The sequence below is a fragment of the Delphinapterus leucas genome, chromosome 8 (assembly GCF_059928025.1).
Source record: "Delphinapterus leucas isolate spDelLeu-1000000601 "Yukka" chromosome 8, BTC_Dleu_Yukka2, whole genome shotgun sequence".
Lineage (NCBI taxonomy): Eukaryota > Metazoa > Chordata > Mammalia > Artiodactyla > Monodontidae > Delphinapterus > Delphinapterus leucas.
The window spans coordinates 816868-838044 of NC_143136.1; the positions used below are offsets into that span (position 1 = coordinate 816868).

General features: G+C 56.0%; 1 protein-coding gene across 3 annotated transcripts in view; it reads left to right on the forward strand.

Annotated features, from left to right (window-relative positions):
- Window positions 1-14944, forward strand: part of HDLBP (high density lipoprotein binding protein) — a 66771-nt gene extending 51827 nt beyond the window's left edge. Inside the window, exons 15-28 of one of the 3 annotated variants that reach the window (XM_022568197.3) lie at window positions 416-502; window positions 650-781; window positions 3844-4062; window positions 6182-6403; window positions 6501-6719; window positions 7239-7377; window positions 9103-9257; window positions 10043-10147; window positions 10395-10529; window positions 11639-11782; window positions 13366-13551; window positions 14022-14138; window positions 14236-14364; window positions 14476-14944. In XM_022568197.3, coding sequence (XP_022423905.1) covers window positions 416-502; window positions 650-781; window positions 3844-4062; window positions 6182-6403; window positions 6501-6719; window positions 7239-7377; window positions 9103-9257; window positions 10043-10147; window positions 10395-10529; window positions 11639-11782; window positions 13366-13551; window positions 14022-14138; window positions 14236-14364; window positions 14476-14562 — 2076 coding nt within the window. In that variant the 3' untranslated portion in view covers window positions 14563-14944. The remainder of the gene's footprint in view (window positions 1-415; window positions 503-649; window positions 782-3843; window positions 4063-6181; window positions 6404-6500; window positions 6720-7238; window positions 7378-9102; window positions 9258-10042; window positions 10148-10394; window positions 10530-11638; window positions 11783-13365; window positions 13552-14021; window positions 14139-14235; window positions 14365-14475) is intronic. The other 2 variants (XM_089916088.1, XM_089916089.1) reach the window with 2 other exon arrangements.
- The last annotated feature ends 6233 nt before the right edge of the window (window positions 14945-21177 follow it).

Sequence of the window (21177 nt, forward strand, 5' to 3'; positions counted from 1 at the left end):
TTCCCAGCTCTGCCCTGGAGGGTGGGGATTGCTGCCTTCATGGGCATTTTGAGCTCTCTCCTAGGCCTGGCATCCCGGCCTCTGCCCACCCTCAGGCAGCTCTGCTCCTGGCTATGACACCCACAGAGCTGGTGTGTGTCCAGGCACTTCTGGATTGTAGAACACGTGTGTAACAGATCACAGGCGCTCTCGCGGGCCGCTCTTCCCGGGAGGGACTTTGCGGTAGCTGACTGGCACGCCCGCTTGGTCAGTTGTCGGATAAGTTGTCTCACCTTTCCTGTGACAAATCTCTGGAGGTCAGGTGGGGAGAGAAGTAGGTCGCAGAATCCTGTCATCCCGTCCCACCTTCAGGCACAAGAAGGACAAGTCAATCTGTAATACGACGGTTAATTGTACCGTCTTTTGTGTTTTTTAGGTGGAAAATAGCTATTCAATTTCTGTTCCGATCTTCAAACAGTTTCATAAGAACATCATTGGGAAAGGAGGTGCAAACATTAAAAAGGTGACCGGCCGGCGTGTCTCCCGAATCTTGGCTCTGCCCCCCCCTGCCCCCATAGCCCTGCGCTGTTCTGGCTTTAGAGCTGAAGAAGGGAGCCTTGCTGCCCAGCCCTGGGAAGTCAGCCCCTCACGGTCCCCTCGCTCCTTGTAGATCCGGGAAGAAAGCAACACCAAGATCGACCTTCCTGCAGAGAACAGCAACTCGGAGACCATCATCATCACAGGCAAGCGAGCCAACTGCGAGGCCGCCCGGAGCCGCATTCTGTCCATCCAGAAAGACCTGGTAACGGGACGCTGTGTGGCGGGGTGCTCTAGCCTGGGGCCTGGGGCGCGGGGCCGGGTGGGCCACCAAGAGATGCCTGCCGCTTGTCCCACTCAGGTGCTTGGAAATCGTCCCATTCTGAAGGTGTTACTTTTTTTTTTTTTTCAATTTTTTGAAAAATTAACAGGCAAGAGACTGCACGTGTTTAAAGTGTGCAGTGTAAGTTTTGACCGCTGGAGTCACCTCCGCGATCCAGATAGCGCGCACCGTTACCCCGAAATACCCTCGTCCCCCTTCACTCCCGCCTCTGCCCCACTGGGCTCCTGGCGCCCCCCCATCCACCCTGGTCTCTGCGCCGCCGTGGGTTGGGGTGAGTTTCCTGCTTCACTGTGTGAGGGGAACCGTGGCACCTCCTCCCACACGCAGGCCTCGCTGTTCTCAGACCACAGGTCCTTCCAGATTCACCACGTTGTCACGTGTCAGTGCTGCTTTTCACTACCGGGTGACACTTCATCACAGGAGATCATGTTCCTTCTTGTGTGAGCTTTGTAGTTTGTGTCTTTCAAGGGGTTCCTCTTTTATCTAAGTTGTCAAGTTAACTAGTGTAAGAATTTTCTTAATGTTCACGTATTATCTCTTTCCTGTCTCTGGTGATGTCATCTTTCTCATTCCTAGTGTACGTAGTTTGCAGCATTGTAGAATGAGCTCCTTTTAACCCTCGTAATATTCTTTTCTCTGAAATCTACTTTTTCTCTTATCAAGGTGAGATTCTTTTAGGCAGCTTGCTTTTTTATTCAGTCTGACAATCTCTGCCTTTTAAATAAAAGTGTTTACGTTTTAATCACATTAGTAATTATATATGTTTGTGTGGTATGTATGGCAAGTTTTATTACATACACTTAGTAAGTTAATTAAATTACCTTTAATGTGACTATAATTTTTCCATTTTTAAAATTGTGAAGTTTGAAAAACAAAATTCAGCACCCTAACCACTTTTAAATGTTCAGTCCAGCTCAGCGGCACTACGGCCATTCACTGTTGTGCAGCCGTCACCACCGCCACCTGCAGAACGGTTTCATCTTCCCAAACGGAGACTGTCCCCACCAGATAACAGTTCCTTCCTCCCCTCTCCCCAGCCCCTGGCCCCCTCAGTGTGATTACTTTACGTAGAGCACTTGGATTTAAACCTACTGTCTTGCTGTTTGTTTCTCTTTGTCCCATCTACTTTGTTCTCTTTTCTGCCTTCTTTTGGGTTAGACGTTTTTTTTTTTTTTTTTTTTTTTTTAAAGGGTTAGACGTTTTTATGATTCCTTTTAACCTCCTTTTTTGGTCTATTGGGTGTACCTCTGTTTTATTTTAGTGGTTGCTTTAGGGTGTTTGGTATATACATCTTCAACTTCCCACAGCCTGCCTTCAGGTGACTTGATGCTGCTTGAAACGCAGTGTAAGGAACTGAGAACAGTGGGCCTCCAGCCCTGCCCCCGCCACTGTGTTTTGTCGACATACCGTAAACCCTACATGCATCTTAATAAGAAAATATACCCATGTCAACATATCCTCTGCGCTCTAGCTGTTCATCCCTCCTTCCCTCCAAACCGTGACAACTACCAATCTTTTCACTGGCCCCATAGTTTGCCTTTTGCAGAATGTCAAATAGTTGGAATAGCATGTAGCCTTTTCATACTGGCTTCTTTTACTTAGTAGTAAGTAGTAAGATGGAGCGTATCATAAGAGTAACATTTGGTTTTGTAAGAAACACCAGACTGTCTTCCACAGTGGCTGCACCATCTCGCATCCGCACCAGCCCCACATCCTCAGGTTGGCGGCTTTCATTCAGCACTCGAGGCTTTGCCTCAGTGTCTCTCACTTAACGTGGTTTCCGACGAGACACCTGATGTCATCCTTGCTCCTCTGGCCTGTTTAATGATCGTATCACCAGCTTTTAGCAACTTATGATGTGTCCTGGTGTAATTTCATTCGTGTTTCTTTGGAGTTTGAAGCTCTCATCGAGCTTCTTGGATATGTGAGGTTAGAGTTGTCCTCAGATTTGGAAATATTTGGGTCGTTATTTCTCACTGTTTTTTTCTGTCGTCTGGAAACTCAGATTACCTGGTGCTAGGCAGCTTGACCTTGCCCTGCTGTCCACCAGTGCCTTTTTATTTGCTTGGGGAGGAGGAGTGCTTTTTTTCCTCCTTTCAACAGTCTCTTCAAGGTCATTAGTTTTTTGCAATGTCTGATCTGTGATTATACCAAGTATATTTTCCTCTTTCCATATATTGTCTTCACCTCTACAAGTTCAGTTTCAGCCATTTGTTTTTATGCTTGACACATTCAGCTTGCCTTTGGCTTTTTGACCTGTGTAGTCTAGTGATGAAAATACCTGTTTTAGTGTCCTTGGCCCGCTGGCTCTAACCTCCGTGTCATTTCTGGGTTGTTTTCCGTTGTTCATTCCTCGTGATGGGTTGTTTTTTCCTACTTCTTTGCATGTCCGTTTTTTTTGTTTGTTTCTTTTTATTGGATGCTAGATGTTATGAAGTTTACTTTGGTGGGTGCTGGATATTTTTGCATTTCTATAAATATTTTTGAGCTTCGATAAGTTACTTTAAAACAGTTTGCTCCTTTTTGGACTTGCTTTTTAGATTTGTTGTGTGGGATCACAGCGGTGCTCAGTCCCGGGTCTGTGGCGGTCCTTTCCCTGGCCCGGCTGGTCTCCCTGCACGTTCAGCCCGTGAGCTTGCAGTGCTGGGGGCTGCTCTCTCCCTGGACGGTCAGGGCTGTATCCTTGATGCAGGGGCTTGGCCGGGGGCAGGGACCAGGCTCGGCCTGTCGGCTTCCTGTCTCCGGTGTCTTGTCGCTGTGTCACGTGGGAGGTGAATCCAGTCCCTGTGCTCCGCCTTGAGTAGAGGCAGGGTCCTTGCTTACGGGGCTCTTGGGAGGGTTGGTCCTCGGGCATCTCGGCCCTGCCTCTGTTGCAGGCGCCTGAGGGAGACATCTTGTGTGACGTCACGGCTTTCCCTCCGCGGCATGTCTGCCCTTTCCCGCCACACAAAAACCTGGCTCGCTCGTGCTGTGTGTCATTTTAGGCCAACATAGCCGAGGTGGAGGTCTCCATCCCTGCCAAGCTGCACAACTCGCTCATCGGCACCAAGGGCCGCCTCATCCGCTCCATCATGGAGGAGTGCGGTGGGGTCCACATCCACTTCCCCGTGGAGGGTTCGGGAAGTGACACCGTGATCATCAGGGGCCCTTCCTCGGATGTGGAGAAGGCCCGGAAACAGCTCCTGCACCTGGCGGAGGAGAAGGTGAGCACTGCCCAGGAGGGTCACTGTGTCTGTCCTCCTCCACACACCCTCTCTGTGTGGCAGGTTAGCAAACACCTATATATACCTGTATGTTTCTGATTCTTGCCCCCACTGAAGGGCCTTTCCAACTCGGATGCCTACAATTCAGTGTAGAAAATTTGCTGCTAGGCTTGTTATTTGGGGCTTTTTCCCTCAAGTATGATTTACATACAGTAAATCTTAGTGTATAGCTCTGAGTTTCGACAAGCATACGTTCATGTGACCGCCACTCAAATAAAAACCTTTTGACTGTCACGTCCCAAGGTTCTCTGTTGACTCAGTCGCCTTTGCCCTTTTGTTAAAATCCCAGGTACCGCTCTGTTTGTGGACTTGGCTCCGTTTCAGCAGCACCGCAGCAGACGGCCCGCTTTGTGGGACGTCTCGGGAGGCCTTCAGCTTCGTGCTTTTTAAACTGCTCTGTCTCTTCTAGACCCTTCGCCTTTCCATATGCATTTTGGAGCCAGCTTGTCAATTTCTAGAGCGAAATCCTGCTTGGATTTTGATTGGGGTCATGTTGGATCTGAAGATCAAAGCAGGGAGAATTGTTGTCTCGGCAGTTTTGAATCTTCCAGTCCACATCGATTCAATTTTTAAACTCTGATTTTTCATTGGTGTTTTGTAGTTTTTAGCATGAAGATCTTGTTCACGTTTTGTTCGGTTTATATCTGTTTTGTTTTTTAGTGGTATTATAAATGGTACTTTTTTATACGATTGGCACTTCAATTTCCAGTTACTGTTGCATGTAGAAGCATATTTGATTTTTGCATATTGGCCTTATTTTATGCATCTGGTCTACAGCTCACTTATCAGTGACAACACCTTTTTTTGTGGATTCTTGTGAGTTTTACAGGTGAAACACACCATCTGTGAACGTGCAGTTCTTTTTCTTTCTGCCCCGTACCGCCTGTGTGTCTTGTTTATTTACTATGTTGCTTGGGCCTCCCGTGCGCTGTTCAGTAGCCATGGTGAGCGGACAGCCTCGCCTGGCGTGGGCTGGGGGCAGCCCTCGGCCCTTCGCCGTGCGGGACGTGAGCTGTGCTCTGGGTCTTTGGCAGTCGCTCTTTATGCAGCTGAGGAAGTTCCCTTCTGTTCCAAGTGTGCTGAGCGTTTTTTTCAGGAATGGATGTATTGTAGGATCTGTTGACATGATCACCTGGTTTTTCTTTTTTTAGTGTAGATATTAGATTGATTTGGTGTTTAACCAACTTTGGTGTTTCCGGGGTGAACCCCACCTGGTTTTGATGCATCATCCTGTATCATGTTGCTGGGCTGGACTCAGCTAACTCGTTAGCTTTTTTAGAATGCTGCTATTTGCGAGTGTCTGTCTGAAAAATTGAGGATTCTCAGTGGTGTTTTGTGAAGCCGGCACTTAAAGATAACAGACTTAGGCTGTTCACCGTTTAGCTTGGGGGCCGGGTTTCATGACAAGAGAAAGGAGAGTGGTTGCCCGGCATGGGCTTGTCCGCCTGGGGGTGTGTCCCCCTCACATTCTCCTGGCACTTCTGCCAGAGGAACCGGCATCTCAGCGAGGTCGCCAGGCCAGGGCCTTTTGTGGTGTCAGATGTGGGCCTTGGTTGGCTTGGCCGTCTCCGAGTTGGAGGTTGCAGCTGGTGGTGCGTAGGTCACCTGGAGCCCCAGGGAGTGAGGACTGGACAGGGCGCCGTCCACTGGCGTCGGGAGCAGTGTGGGTGCCCGGGCCTGGGAGAGGCTCCCGGCGTGCCATGGGCTTCCTGTTGTGCGGGTGCAGTCCCCCCAGCCCACGTCCCCTTTGCAGATGGAGATAGAGAGCAGCTCGCAGAAGCTTGGTCATTGCTGGTCAGTGGCAGGCCTGGGGCTCTAGGCTGAGTGCTGTCCCCACCTTGGTGTCTCTGATCGTGGAGGGGAGGAAATGCGAGTACCATGTTGTCCGGGTGTCTGTCCACGTGTTTGCTGAGGTTTGAGTAGCCCCCTTTGGAGGGACGTTGGTGACACTGTGAGGAGAACTCCCCCTCACAGCGCCATCCCCTAGGCCCTCTTCGTCACCTGCTCCAGGGCCCAGGCAGGTGGCTCAGGCCAACAAACGTGGGGTTGGTTTCTGCAGCAAACCAAGAGTTTCACTGTCGACATCCGTGCCAAGCCGGAGTATCACAAGTTCCTCATCGGCAAAGGGGGCGGCAACATCCGCAAGGTGCGTGACAGCACTGGGGCCCGCGTCATCTTCCCGGCGGCTGAGGACAGGGACCAGGACCTGATCACCATCATAGGGAAGGAGGGCGCCGTCAGGGAGGCCCAGAAGGAGCTGGAGGCCCTGATCCGGAGCCTGGTGAGGCCTGGTGGGGGCCGGGCCCTGGCTGTGGGCCCCCGGGTCCCGGCGCGCTCAGCAGGGCGGGTCACACTGCGCCCTTCTCGCAACGCCGCAGGACAACGTGGTTGAAGACTACATGCTGGTGGACCCCAAGCACCACCGTCACTTTGTCATGCGGAGAGGCCAGGTCCTGCGCGAGATCGCTGAGGAGTATGGCGGCGTGATGGTTAGCTTCCCACGCTCCGGCACGCAGAGCGACAAGGTCACCCTCAAGGGGGCCAAGGACTGCGTGGAGGCAGCCAAGAAGCGCATCCAGGAGATCATCGAGGACCTGGTGGGCGCCCGGGAGGCTCGGCAGGGTTCCGGGCCCCGAGGCGGGTGGACGCTCCCTCGGCAGCGCCAGGGGCCTGGTGTTCAGCCTCCTGCCTGATGGTGGGTGGGCATCCCACAAGGACCGGCCGCCCCCTGCTCCTCCCAAGGGGAGAGGTCCCCTGAAAACGTGTGGGGTTTCTGAACCAGCCTTTAGCACCTCACCCTCCTTGTGGACCAGCCCAGCCTCCAAACGTCATCCCTTGAGGGATGGCACCTAACAGCACCTCCTGCAGTGCGGTGGGGGAGGGGCCCTCCTTTGTCTGCAGAGCAGTGAGATGTTGTTACGTTCTAGTCCTGGGCGGTTCGCTTTTTGGGAAGCGCTTCAGAAAGAGGCCTCCCCTTTGGCCCTGCCCTGCACCGCAGGCTGTCCATATGCTGGGAAGCGGCTATAGGGGGACGGAAACGAAAGCGATGGATGTGAATTTGACCCTAAGCAGCTAACCTTTGCCGGTTGTTTTCTTTTTGCTCTGTCTCCCCACAGGAAGCCCAGGTGACCATAGAGTGCGCCATACCCCAGAAGTTCCATCGATCGGTCATGGGCCCCAAAGGTTCCAAAATCCAACAGATTACTCGGGACTATAACGTTCAGATTAAATTCCCAGACAGAGAAGAGAACCCAGGTGAGTCCCTGCGGTGAGCCCTGTGCTTGTGCTTGTGAAGCGGAGTGTGTGTGTGTGTGTGTGTGTGTGTGTGTGTGTGTGTGTGTGTGCGCGCGCGCGCGCGCGCGGTCCCAGCTTAGGGTAGGTGGTGGTGGCTGTTGGCTGTCCTGGTGAAGCTCCTCCCTTCCTGGGGCTCCTGCGCGGGTGCACTGCCAGTACGGTCGGCTGTCCTGGGGGCTTCCAGAGGTTCAGTGTCACTCCCTGGTTTCTCAGAGGTGGGCTGTGTTAGTTGCTCCAGGGTGGTGAGGTGCCCTTCAAATCTCCTAGAGGTTCACAGCTGCTGGTGACCAAGCCAGGGGAGAGCAAAGCACCTGCAGCCTCCTGTGCAGTGGGAGCCCTGAGCGCAGGCCTGCCGCTTTTTCCGGGCCCTCTGCGTGCCACGTGTGCTGGGCTCCGTCCCGGCAGCACCTCCTCCCCGTCGCCAGCACCCCTCTCATGAGGCAGCCACTGACCGGCTGGAGGGCACCGTCTGAATGGCTGGCTGCCCTTATGGGATGGCCCTTCAGCTCCAGGTGTCCTGCCTGTCACCTGGTTGTGCTTGTGCCCCCGGGGACGGGACGGGGCAGGGCAGGGTCATCAGTGGTCAGGGAGGTGACCTGCGGGATACAGATTTAGCTGGTGTCTCAGACCCAACTTTGTAAATCCCGTGTCCTCCTTGCTTGCCCATCTTCTTCCTGTTGACCCATCGGGTCTGGTGGCAACCCTGTGGCCTGCAGGGTGCACTCTCATTGCTCTATCCTCTGTCCTCTAACGGAGCTTGTCATGGCTGTTGAAGCTCCTAGTTTCCTGAGAAGATGGGCTGTTTTGAGTAGAAACGAGTTAAATCGTATTTGTCACATTTATGTTTCACACTTGAATGTTTACTTCCTAATTTTGAAACTTCACATTAAAGAAAAATTACACAGGATGGTGTAAAGATACATCCAGATTCACTCCCCTCACTTACACACAGGCACGCTTGTTTTTTTCTGAGTTATTTAAATGTAATCTTGAGACGCACCCTTAACCTGTAGTGGCTTCTTCGTAAGGATGAGAGCATTCTCTTCTATCACTCACCAGACTCAGAAGATCCAGTGTTACGTGATACTGCGGCCTAGTTCGTCGTCCACATGCAGGTTCTGCTGATCTTAAAAGTGTCCTGCCGAGCCCACACCTTTCCCCAGCTCAGTCCAGGGTCATGATTGCTTTAGGCCGTTGTGTCTGTGTGCTCATTTGCTCCTGGGTTCTGTCTTGCTCCACGAATGTCGTGTTGTTTATTTCGGTCACGCCCAGATCCTAGAGGGGCCAGGGGAGCCACGCCGCCGGCTCCCGTGCCCCCCAATGCTCTTGGATTTGCTGGCTTCCTGGCACAAGAAGCTGGCCCCTCCCCAGCCATCTTCTCCATCCCCTCCTGGCTGCCTCCGCCTAGCACGGGTCACTTGGGTTGTCATGACCATCCGGGCACTGGTCTCCTTCCCTCTCGGGCTCAGTGGGCCCTGCTCCGCGCCCCTCCCGCAGGTCTGTCTCCTCCCCCAGCCAGACAGCGTCCTCCCGGAGTCAGGCAGGACTCTTCCCTCCCCACCAGCACCCCCCGTAGGCGCTGGACCAGCGTATGGGTCTGGACAGGGACGAGCATCATGCGGTGGCCCATAGGACGGCCTGGGCCTGGGCGCTCAGCAGCTTGAGCTGCCCCTTCCCTGTCCCTAGTGCACAGTGTGGAGCCTGCTGTCCAGGAGAATGGTGACGACGCGGGGGAGGGGAGGGATGGCAAGGAGGCCGAGCCCGGCTCCCCCAGGAGGTGCGACATCATCGTCATCTCCGGCCGGAAGGAGAAGTGTGAGGCCGCCAAGGAAGCCCTCGAGGTGCGTTCAGAACCCCACCACCACTCCTGCATCCCTGGGGGCCCATCAGCAGGCACCGGGGTGGGGGCGGGGAGGGAGAGCGGGTCTAGTCACTTGAGCCCAGGCACCTCGGCTCGCACTGCGGAAGGTGCTGGACTGGGTCACAGCCCAGGAGCAGGGCTGCAGGCCCGGGGCCAAGGACGGGCGCGGAGCTGGCGGGGCTCGGACTCACCCTCCGTGGTGTGCAGCTGCCGGGGCTCACGAGGATGAGTAATTGCTGAGCACCACCTCAGTGGACAGAACAGGGGTTCTGTCGTATCACGGGTCAAGTGGGGCAAGCAGCTTGCCGAGGTAAAGGGCACGGTCGGGGCTGCAGTCGGGATAGTGGAGTCTGTGGTCCCGGGTGGTGTCCCATTGCTCTGACCCACTCTAGGGTCTCAGCGAGGCTGGGATCAGGGTGAGCCTCTGTGTGAGCCCCACTCCTCTCCTCTGTGGGCCCCTGATGCCTCTCCCTGGAGTTGTGCTGCTTTGCTTCTGCAAGGGGCTGCCGTGTTGAGCATAGGCCCGGGTCTGTTTGCTCTGCCAGCATTGACCTGAAGACTGCATTCCACATCCTTTTTCCGTGTCCTCTGTTGAGTCAAAGGTCTAGGCAGCATTCTCGGTCCGAGTGGAACGGCACAGAAGGTTCGAGAAAGCGGTCTGATTGTCACAGGCTCGTCCCCTGTGCTCCATGAAGACCTGTTGCTGAGCCCACAGGGTCCCTCTGCTCTTCGCTCTCAGGCCTAACCTCACCCCCTGCCCTGCAGGCGCTGGTTCCCGTCACCATTGAAGTGGAGGTGCCTTTTGACCTTCACCGGTACATCATCGGGCAGAAGGGAAGCGGGATCCGCAAGATGATGGACGAGTTTGAGGTACAGCTGTTGGCAGGTCCTTTCCCTGGAGACCAGGTGTCGGGGGGGGGTGCCCCCCAGGTCAGGAGGTCATCCCTCGGAGTGGGGCTTCACGTCCCACCCGCCTTGTCCTGAGCCTGCAGTTATGTCCCTGGCCAAAGGGACAGGTGGACAGCTGATCACGGCTCCCAAGCTCCCCGCTGGTGGGGACCAGACAGACACGTGTCTGTCCTGCACGTGCATCAGGCCTGTCCCCGTCTCCGCACAGGTGAATATTCACGTCCCGGCACCTGAACTGCAGTCTGACATCATCGCCATCACGGGCCTGGCTGCGAATTTGGACCGGGCCAAGGCTGGGCTGCTGGAGCGGGTGAAGGAGCTGCAGGCAGAGCAAGAGGACCGGGTGAGGGCCGGGCGGGGCTGTGTGGGCCAGGGAGGATCACCCGGGGGGCCCCGACCTCCAGCTCCCGGGCTGCCCCTCAGCCAGTGAAGTCAGGTGGCAGCGGGAGAGCCAGTTGACCCCCCGTGCAGCGAGCTTTCATCAGAGGCAATGTTGGGGCCGTGGCCCTTTCTTCTTGACGTAACGGTGGCAAAGGAGGGCTTCCACGTTAATTAACTGTTTCTTAAGTAAATCTGAAGACATTTGCCAACCTTACAGGGAAGGTTCAGCTGGGGAGGCCTGGGAGCCATTGCTAGGAAAGACCCCCTCGCCCCCCAACATGTGACTGTGGTCCCAGACGGCTCCCACTGACGCCCTTGGTGCTGTTTCCCTGCTGTTGGGTGGACATGAGAAGCCGCTTTGCCTCTCTGTGGGGCTGGCGTTTGGAGGATTACACGAGTGACGCACGCAGGGGCGGGTGTTCGGGAAACTTGAAGCACCGTTACATTTTATTACATTTTATGTGGGGGTAACGGACTCCTTGCTGAGGGGAACCTTCCTGGCGTCTGGTGATGGGGCAGGGCCCGTGAACCTCACGAGTCTGTGGTCCCCACTGTCTCAGCCTCGGCACAGGCCATGGGGGCCCTTCTCTGCCCAGGGCTTTGCCTGAGCCTCTGCCTGTGGACATCCCTTAGCACTTTTGTTCCCTTTTGTGGGTTTTTTGTTGGTTTGGTTTGGTTTTGGGGTTTTCCTTTTTGCCTGCTTTCATACCCCTACCCCAAAAGACCCAGAACATATACTTACTCATCAGGTCTCTGTTTCACAAGTTAGGGTAGTAGAGCCCAGGGCTTGCTGTGTGCTGTGCCAGGCCTGTCGGTTACCAGCACGCAGCTTTCCCTCTTTTCTGAAGGATCTGTGCTCGTGGTTGTGGAGTGGTCAGGTCCTCGGGTTCTCATTACTAGCTGATGGCGGAAGGGGCGCAGCAGCTAGCGGGAAGGCCGTGTCTCGTTCTTGTTGCAGAGGTGACGACGGATCCCTTCCAGGTTGAGGATGGAAGGGGCGCGTGGGCGCGCGATGCTGAGGGCCGAGGCGGACGTGCCCCACCCCCCCTCACTCTCTTGTCTCATCTGCAGGCTTTAAGGAGTTTTAAGCTGAGTGTCACTGTAGACCCCAAATATCACCCCAAAATCATCGGGAGGAAGGGGGCAGTGATCACCCAAATCCGCTTGGAGCATGACGTGAACATCCAGTTTCCTGATAAGGATGATGGGAACCAGGTAAGGAGGACCCCGCTTGAGTCAAACGCCACGGTGGAGTGCTTCAGGGGCAGAGGGGCTCTCAGGGGTCTTCGTCCTGACCTGGGGACAGTGACCACGCAAACTTAGGGCATATCCAGAGGGGTGGTGAGAGTAGCAGGTCTCTGGGGAGCTGATTGTGGCTTGGGGTCTGGGCGCATGTTGGCCCAGGCCAGCACACGAGGCTTCTCTGTCATGGGCTTGGAGCACTTTTCCCGTGCCCACCTGGCCCTCCACCTGCTGCACTCAGAGGGCGGTGGAAGGCAGCCCCTCCCCCCAGACATGGCCCCCAGGCTGTCGCATACCCCTACCTGCCCCCTCCCTCGCGCTTTCTGCCCCTCAGGCTCAACCTCTGGGAGGTGACCTGGGCCCTCCTGCCCCCGGCCCTGCCTCCTCTCCTCCCAGCCTCTTACTGCTCTGGACTCAGCCCCTGGCATCCTCACTGACCCCTCCCCGGTGCATCCTGGGCAGTGCCGTTTCTTCACCTCTGTATTTCTAAGCAGTGTTCATAAAACTACTGTTCTTCTTCATTTGTGACTTTTTAAAATTATCTTGACCTTGAGAATTTAGCTCAAACTCTTCGCCTTCACTACCTTTTATTGCCCCCAGCTTTTCCACGTGATCATCAGTTTTGTAGTCACTGTTTATAGTGTTGAGATTACTTTGGTTAGCATTCCATGAGCCAGGTGGGGCTGACTGGTCCTGGGTCGCATTCGTCGCTTTTTCCTGTAAGGCTTATGCTGCGTTTGCAGTCTGTTCTGTGCTGTCGTGTACTTGGCGGACGATGGGCCCGCCAGCTGGTGGGAGTCTGGGCTCTGCTGGGCTGGGTTCTGGGTGGAGCCTGCCGCCCACCGTCTGCATTTGCTTCTTCGGGACCGGAGGCACCTGGCCGCAGCCCTGGTGTGTCCTGGCATTTCTCTTGTCTCTCTCCTGGCGTGGGTCACCGAGTTCCTGCTCTTCTGTTTTGTGTCCAGTTGTTCGTTTGTGTCTTGTGGTCCTTCTATGTCGTGTTGTGTTCTTCAGTGTGGGCGTAGTGCTTTTCCCTGTCCTGAGGAGCATGGCTTTAGGTTGTCACTTCTAGTTTCCTTCTCTCTGCCTTGAGTTACCCATTTGCTCTGCTCATCTTTACGGCTGTGGCGTCTCACCTGCTGGTTTGAGGGGCAGGGGTGCCGGCCACGGTTGTCTGCACCTTGTCTCCAGGTCGGTGTGTCTGTCCAGCGGAGACGCCTCCAGTGGAGGCCACCCACCCCCATGCCCTCAGCTGCCAGCGTCCCCTCGGCTTCGGGGCCCGGTGCCCTTCCTCTTGCTCGTCCGCGACTGTCTTTCTGGTGGAGTGTGTGCGGGGGGCGGGAGAACACAGGTACTGGTAACCTGCTGTTTTAGGCGCTCTCCCTTCTGAGCTGGTTGGGTTTCCCCTCACCCTTAAGGTGAGGCCTTCCTCACCCAGGCCTGCTGAGCGCCTACCCCTCTTCTCACCTCCCCACAGAGCTGCGCCCCGCTGGGTCGGTGCTCATAGTCAGGCATCCCTGGGTGCCCCCTCTTCTGACCGGATTCTCCTTTCTCAGCCCCAGGACCAAATTACCATCACAGGGTACGAGAAGAATACAGAAGCTGCCCGGGATGCCATATTGAAAATTGTGGGTGAACTTGAACAGATGGTTTCTGAGGATGTCCCGCTAGACCACCGTGTTCACGCCCGCATCATTGGTGCCCGTGGCAAAGCCATCCGCAAAATCATGGATGAATTCAAGGTGAGTCCCCGACCTGATCGTGAAGGGCGTTGAGCCCTAAAAGCACAGCGGGAGGAGCGGCTGGGTGCTCCGTGCACCATCGAGCCACTTGTTTCCCCATGAGCCAGTTGAGGAGGCAGCGGGGGCCACCTGGGGCTTCACCTCTTCCTGCCTGGGTCGCTGACCACACTCGGGAACCGGATCGGGAGACTTCCGAGGCTCAGGTCCCTGTCCCTCAGGTAGAGGTCGTGTGGGGTCACAGCTGTGTGTAGTTGACCCTGTCGGCGGCGCCCTGCATGGCCTGCGGAAGGCGGCAGCCCCGTGGTGGTCGATGGCTCTGCATCTGCGAGGGCACATGCGGCTCTGAACACCAGGTGCCCCGCAGGGCCCCGGTCCTCCCGAGGGGGGATCTTCACTAGAAACAGACCGTTCCCAGCCGCACACGACGGGGCCCTCAGAGCCGTCTTAGCTGCTGTGTGTGCTCCTTCCAGGTGGACATTCGCTTCCCACAGAGTGGGGCCCCAGACCCCAACTGCGTGACCGTGACAGGGCTCCCGGAGAATGTGGAGGAGGCCATCGACCACATCCTCAACCTGGAGGAGGAATACGTGAGTCCGGGCTGGGCGGCAGGCACCTGGGGCCGGGTGCAGGGGTGCCTGTCGGGCATCGCTGCTGCAAACTGACACCCCCCCCCCGCACCCGCAGCTGGCCGACGTGGTGGACAGTGAGGCGCTGCAGCTGTACGTGAAGCCCGCCCCCCACGAGGAGTCTAAGGTGCCGTCCAGGGGCTTCGTGGTGCGTGACGCGCCCTGGACCGCTAGCAGCAGCGAGAAGGTGAGGCTCAGCCGTCCAGCCCCTGCGCGTGCGCCTCGGCGGCCGTTCCAGAAGCTGCTAGGGGGCGGGGGCGACCTCGTCACTGAAGCCGAGCCCTCTCTCCCCCCACAGGCTCCCGATATGAGCAGCTCCGAGGAGTTTCCCAGCTTTGGGGCTCAGGTGGCCCCCAAGACCCTCCCATGGGGCCCCAAACGATAATGATCAAAGAGCAGAACCCTCTCCAGCCTGCTGACCTGAACCCGCCACATGATGGTTTGTCTCAATCTGACCCAGCGGCTGGACCCTCCGTAAATTGTCGATGCTCCCCTTCCCCGAGGTCTCACAGCGAAGCCGGCGCCCCGCGCTGTGTGTGGCCCGGTCCCGGGCCTGGTGGCACCCAGCGTAGCGCGGGGCTTGCTCCCAGCCTTCGCTCTGGGCGGCTCTCCACTCTTGTGAACACTAAGGAGGTCACAGGACAGTGTCACCCAGCACGTCGGCGAGGCTCTGGCCTCCGCCAGGAGAGCACCACAGGTGCAGCCGAGTCTACTTCCTGTGTCATGACCTCAGGAAATAAATTTCCTTGACTTTATAAAAGCCAAAACGTTTGCCCTCTTCCTTTCCCACCCCCCTCCCTCTCTCGTGCCTGCCTGCCATCCAGATGCTCCTCCCTGTAGAATGTGCTCCGCCTTCTTCCAGGTGCCAAAAAGCCCACTTACCCAGACCACAGGGCAGGTCGGGAGGCCCAGTGTGCACACTGGGCGCCTGCAGACCCAAAGGAGAGCCACGGTGGAGCCAGAGGGATCAGGAAGGCAGGAGGGAAACGCGGTTCTTGGGGGGCCCTGGCTTGCCCTGTGTCCCGTCGGGGTCTCTGCCCCGGACCGCACAGGCGCAGGCCCCGCGTCTGGTGAGCCTGGTGAGTGCGGGGCCTGAGGAACGCCAGGTGGAGAGGAGGGGGCTGGCCGGGGAGGTGGAGACCACCCACTCCTGCTGGGCGGAGGCCCCACCCTTTGCACGCTGGCTGACTTGGTTTTACACCACCTTCCGGTCCCTCGCACCCACCCCTTCCCAGATGCCCCCTGTTGAGTTAGTTGCCTCTTTCTACCTCAGAGCTGGTATGGGGTGTCCCGAGCTTCAGGGTGTGTTTGCTGCGGCCTTGGGGGCTGGAAGCCGAATGCCCGGCTCAAGACTGTGTTGTCCCTCACCCACTGGGCCGGTGGCCAGTGGGCCCGTCCAACGGGGAGCACACGGGCCACCCCCCAGGTGGCCGCTGATGCATGCTCGAAGGGCAGGCCTCTTGGCCCTGGGGTAGAGAGATGCTGCCGCTCGGCCGGGACCAGAGGCCCTGGTGCTGCTGGCGGCCTCTATGTCAGGTGTGTGGTAGGTCAGTCCTGCGGTTGGACCCCAGGCTTTGGCGGGTCAGGGTGCCCCGGCCCCAGCCAGCTTGGTCAAGGTCCACCCTGAAGAGGGAAAGGTGGGGCCCCGTGTCCACGGACGCGACGGGCCACTCTGAGTTGTCTTGCCAGATGCTGGGCCTCCTAGAGGAGCTGCCCTGTGCCCTGGGGACAGTCGTCTCTGCTCTGACCACCTTCTCCCCACCCCCAGAGTTTTTCTCTCAATTTATTAACTGGAGCTCGGACCCCTTCTGACTCTTCAGTTCCTGAGTAGACCCCGAGTCTAACTGCGGTCGCCTCTGCAAGTCCCCACTAGCTCCGGCGGCCTTAAGTGTGCCCATTCAGAGGCGTGGCCACCTGGGAGAGGAAAGGAGGGGCGTTTGCTCCTGCTGGGTGGGCTGCGTGACCCCGAAGGAGGTGGGGTTGATTGCAATAGGGAGACAGGAGGAAAGGCCCCCCCGCCTCTGGGAGCCTCGCAGGGGAAGGGCCATCCCCTCTTCTCCTTCGGCATGAGTTTCGGAGCCTTTCCCACTGGCTCCCCAGGAGTCTGCCCACACCTCCCCCTCCCTCTGTCTTTCCTACAGCATCCAGCCCTGTCCTCCCCAGAGTTAAATTTTTAATTCTCACAACAGATTTTTGCACACGTGCATTTACTGCTAAACGTCATAGATGCAAACTCCCCTTTCCTAAACTGTGTTTGGGGTCTCGCTCGCTCTGTTTTTGGTTGTTGTTAAAGGGGATGAGATGACTGTGCCCAGGCCTGTCCCCTGCGGCCTCTGATGCTGCGGGGAGAGCCTGGCGGGAATGGGCGCGTGTGTCCGTCTCCTCCTTGTTGAACGTCTTCCATATCATATGTGTCCATGGCTACCATCCATCCCTTGGCCTTAACTTTAAAATTTGGAGATTATATGCAAACATGTGTAAAGGCTCATGAATATGGATGACACTGGAATTTTATAAATTCTAAAATAAAACCCGAAACCAGATACAGTGTGCTGGGACTCATTTTATCACGTCCCGCGTGTGCTCATTCTTTTTTTTTTTAATAGTGGAAATTATTTTATTTTTGGCTGCGTTGGGTCTTTGTTGCTGCGCGCAGGCTTTCTCTAGTTGCGACGAGCGGGGGCTGCTCTTTGTTGTGGTGCGTGGGCTTCTCATTGCGGTGGCTTCTCTTGTAGCGGAGCACGGGCTATAGGCACGTGGACTTCAGTGGTTGTGGCTCGAGGGCTCTAGGTGCGTGGGCTTCAGTAGTTGTGGCGCGTGGGCTCAGTAAGTGTGGCGCCCGGGCTTAGTTGCTCCACGGCATGTGGGATCTTCCCAGACCAGGGCTCGAACCTGTGTCCCCTGCATTGGCAGGTGGATTCTTAACCATCATGCCACCAGGGAAGCCCTTGTGCTCAGCCTTGTGAAACCAGGCGTGTCTTCAGCATGCTCTTGAGTGGTAACTGGACACCCACAGGTATTTGGTGTAGTTCTCCCAGCTGGCATAGGGTTCTCAGCCCTGTGTTAACTGTTCCCGCAGGAGCCACAGCGCTGGGAGGCGTCATTGTTGGGGGTGGACAGTGACCTGGCACTTCCCACTCCTAAACATGCACCCTGCGGGGGCACCAGCAGGCACCAGGAGGTGTGGACGAAGTTTGAAGGCAGCGCTGTCCCCAGCAGCTGGGCAGAACGGCTCAGTGGCTGTCTTCATTCAGGGAGCTGACACAGCAGCCGGGGTTGGCTAGTTAGGCACAACGCTGCAGGGAAGGCTCGTGGTTGTGCGGCCCGTGGAAAAGGTCGCACCTGTGGGTTCCATCATTCCGTCCCTCCAACGGAGGCCACGTTGGTGGCTACTCTAGGTGGGAGGAGGAGGGTGGTGTGGGAAGGTCCTTGTCAGGACCGCGTCCTGGTGACCAGGGCTGTGTCTTCGTTCAAAAGCTGGTTACACTGGTGTGTTCACTTCATGAAAACCCGAGGTGTGACCTAGCATTTATGTTTCCATAAATTTACTTTAAAATTTAAAAAGTTTGAAACAACAACAACAAAGCAACCATTGGCAAGAAAATACTTGTGGATTTGGTGACAAGGGCATGGTGCGTGCAGCCCCACCACCCACAAGCGGAAGGACGGCTCATTTTTTAAACAGTGGGTAAGCAAATGGCAGATTCCAAAAAAATGTCAGTGGCCACACCACAGCCTCAGCCCCGCTGGTCAAGAAATGCTCAGTGCTGCCCAAGGCCCAGAGCCGTGGGTTTTTAAATAAAGGTGTCAACCGGCAGTTCTGGGGAAAAGCTGGGCGGTGGTGCAGTGCATCAAAGCGCTTTAAAAACCACGTGTCCTTTTTGACACTGCTGTGCACTTTGAGGAGCGTCCCCTAAGGAAATCGAAGGTGGGCAGTGTCTCCGGGCGTTTATGCTGTGTGATTTCTAACCGCAGAGCAAGAGAACGGTAAGCAGATGGTGAAGTTGGGAGGTGCTGTGTGATTTCTAACCGCAGAGCAAGAGAACGGTAAGCAGATGGTGAAGTTGGGAGGTGCTGTGTGATCCGAGCTAGGAGAAGGTAAACACAAGAGAGGGGTTGTGAAGCCAGTCAGTGGACAAAGTCGAACTGCAGGTACCGTTAAGCTCCCAGCTCTGAAGAGGACCATGTGCACCCAGACAGGCAGAACTTCTTGAAGGAGATGCACCGAGCATCGCAGGAGTGTCCTTTCCTCGAGGCATTCACTGGTCAGGGGATAAAGTTCAGTCTCCTTCCAAACCTTCCCCATTTGGGCGCTCACTGCCCGGAGAGAAGGAGTGCCCACTCCTCAGAGCGCACCGTCTGGGGGAGCCAGGTGGTGCCACAGGAGGAGAGGAAAGGGCGGCTCAGAGGCAGTGGACAGGCTGGAAAGGAAAGGGGCTCGAGATGAGAAGACAGACCTGCAGGCCTTGGGACGGGGAACGCAGGGGGACGCAGGGGACGGGGCGGGGGTGGTGGGCAGACTCCCAGCAGGTTTCGCAAGACGCTGCGTGGACAGGGTGGGAAGGGGCGGGGCTGGTCTGGAGAGGGGACACCGCCATCTGAGGGAGAGCACGTGCAGGGAGCACGGAAGAGAAGACAGAGGACAGGAGATGAGCCTCACCAAAGGGCTGAGGGGGATGGAAGTGTGAATGGAGCAGCCCCTGGTGGAAGCCACCTCCTATGCCTGCCAGGCGATGGGGAAGGGGGAGGGGCAGGGGCTGGAAGGACAGGAGCCGTCCTGCCCCAGGGGAGTGAGGAGACAGCACTGGTCCCTGGGGCTGGGCAGGAGCTGCCTGATACCCCCGGGCACAGCATGCCCAGCGCTCCAGGTACCACGCTGCAGTTGGCTGGCCGTGGGCGCCACAGCAGGCCTGAGGGGCCAGGAGACGGGCTGTGGCCTCTGAGGGTGGTGAGCCTTTGACAGCTCCGCATCTCCCCGCCGCCCTCCAGGTGGGGCTGCTCTCAGAGCGACCCCTTTGTCTCTGGCTCCTGGCAGCCTAGGCTTGTGGGCCCAGATTCATCTCTGGGCCCGAGGGCTCGTCCTTCCACCCCGTTTGTTCCACCAAGAACCTGTTTTCAGGAAAGGGCAGAGAAGGGGGAGCGGGACAGCAGCAGAGCACCGGGGGCTGGGGTGCTCACCTCGTCCTCGGCTAGTGCCTGCTTGGCCAGGTAGTACTCCCGCTTCACCTTGATCTCCACAGATCCGGGGATGTCAGGCACCAAGAGGTCAAGGACCCGGCCGATGGAGAACACCACGTGCTGGGGGCAGGGCACCCCCACCCCTTGGCAAAACAAGTGCCCCAGGGTGGCCTTCGTGGGGCACCTGCTCCTCAGGTGTGGGTTGAGCGGACAGCAAGCATCAGTGCAGAAAAGGAAACTCCCGGAAGAGGCAGAGGCCACAGCGACAGAGACCACCCCCTGGCTTCCGTGGGACACTCCTCAGTGCCCAGGGCATTCTGACGTCCACACAGCTGGAGACAGAGGCCAGGCAGGGAAGGGATGCAGAGGACTGTGATCTGAACAAGGTGACACAGCAGTGAGCGCCCTTGGTCACGCCAACCCCTGCACACCTTGTGCTGGGATTAGGCAAAGTACTGGGGGTGGGGAGTGGGGCCCACCATGCTGGTGCCTCACACACGATGATGAAGGCCAGGTGGATAGCCAGAAGATTCCAGTAGGTCCGGGCATGATGTCCATCATCCCCCCGAAAGCCCGATACCTGCAGGAGACATGGGGCTCAGTGGGGAGCCGGGCTGAGGGTGCCAGACGCACTTCTCAGCTTCTCCTCCTCACCGGCTGGGCTTACCAGCGAGGGTACTGGGAGCAGGGAATGTCCCCACGCAGGCTTCCCGGCCAGCTCCTTTGCTATCCTGAGCACGACACTGGGCTTTGCTGGCTAGTTCAGATTGAATGGTCATCTTGCCGTCCCTTCATGTCCTCCGTATTTCTGTGTTGTGGTAACAAAGCATTACCAGGGCCAACTTTGTAGGAAAAGAAAAAAGCCAAAAATCTTGAAAATAAAAATTCCCCAAAGAATGGGCTATACTTTAAGTGGCTAGATGAGACATGACAGAAGGGACACATCGTGGGAGCTGGAAGACAATTACGCAGTGCTGAGGCCCAGAAAGACAGACAAATAGGAGAGAGTGCTCAAGACACATGGGGGAATGGAGATGCTCCAACAGCAGAGAAGGTCAGGGAGCATGGAGAATCACTGCCTGAAGTAATAGAATGCGGCTGTTCCAGAACTAAAGAAAGGCATCACTCTAGATCAGTAGCACCTGAGTCTCAGTGAGAAACTTAAATAAACCCTTCTGTGACAGGCCTGTTAGTGACACAAATGAAGGAAAATGAAAAAGTCTTAAATGCAACGAATGCTTCTAACAAGAAAAGCCAGTGCACGAAAGAGAAATATTTAGAAAGAGCTGAGGGAAAATAATGCTTAATCTAGAATTTTATACCTGCCATTTGAAGGACAAAATGAACATACTTAAGAGTTCACCAGCCACACCGTTCCTAAAAGTGCCTATTAAAGGATAAACTTCAGGGAGAAGAAAAATGAACTCAGAGGAAAGACAATGCATAAGAAAACACTGTAGCCACAGAAGTTAATGAAATACACCAGAGTTGTGATTAACAAGTGACTAAAAGTGTTTTGTCTTCTTCTAGTAGTAAAATTAAAATCTGAACAATAAAGCTTAGAAGCCTGACCTAATGGGTATATGTAGAACCTTGCTCCAAAATTAATAAAGATTCTGTTTAGGTTCACTTGAAACGTATGCAAAAATCCATTGTGACCAGCAGATCCTAAAGGGAGACTCAACAAATGTGAGGTTTACATTATGTCAACTCTTCAGGCTCTCTGACCTCTGTGCAGTTAAACCACAAATGATTTCTTAAAAGTAGCAAAAACAAAACTCTGCGTGTTTGGGAAATTACTTTCCTAAGTGATTCATGGATA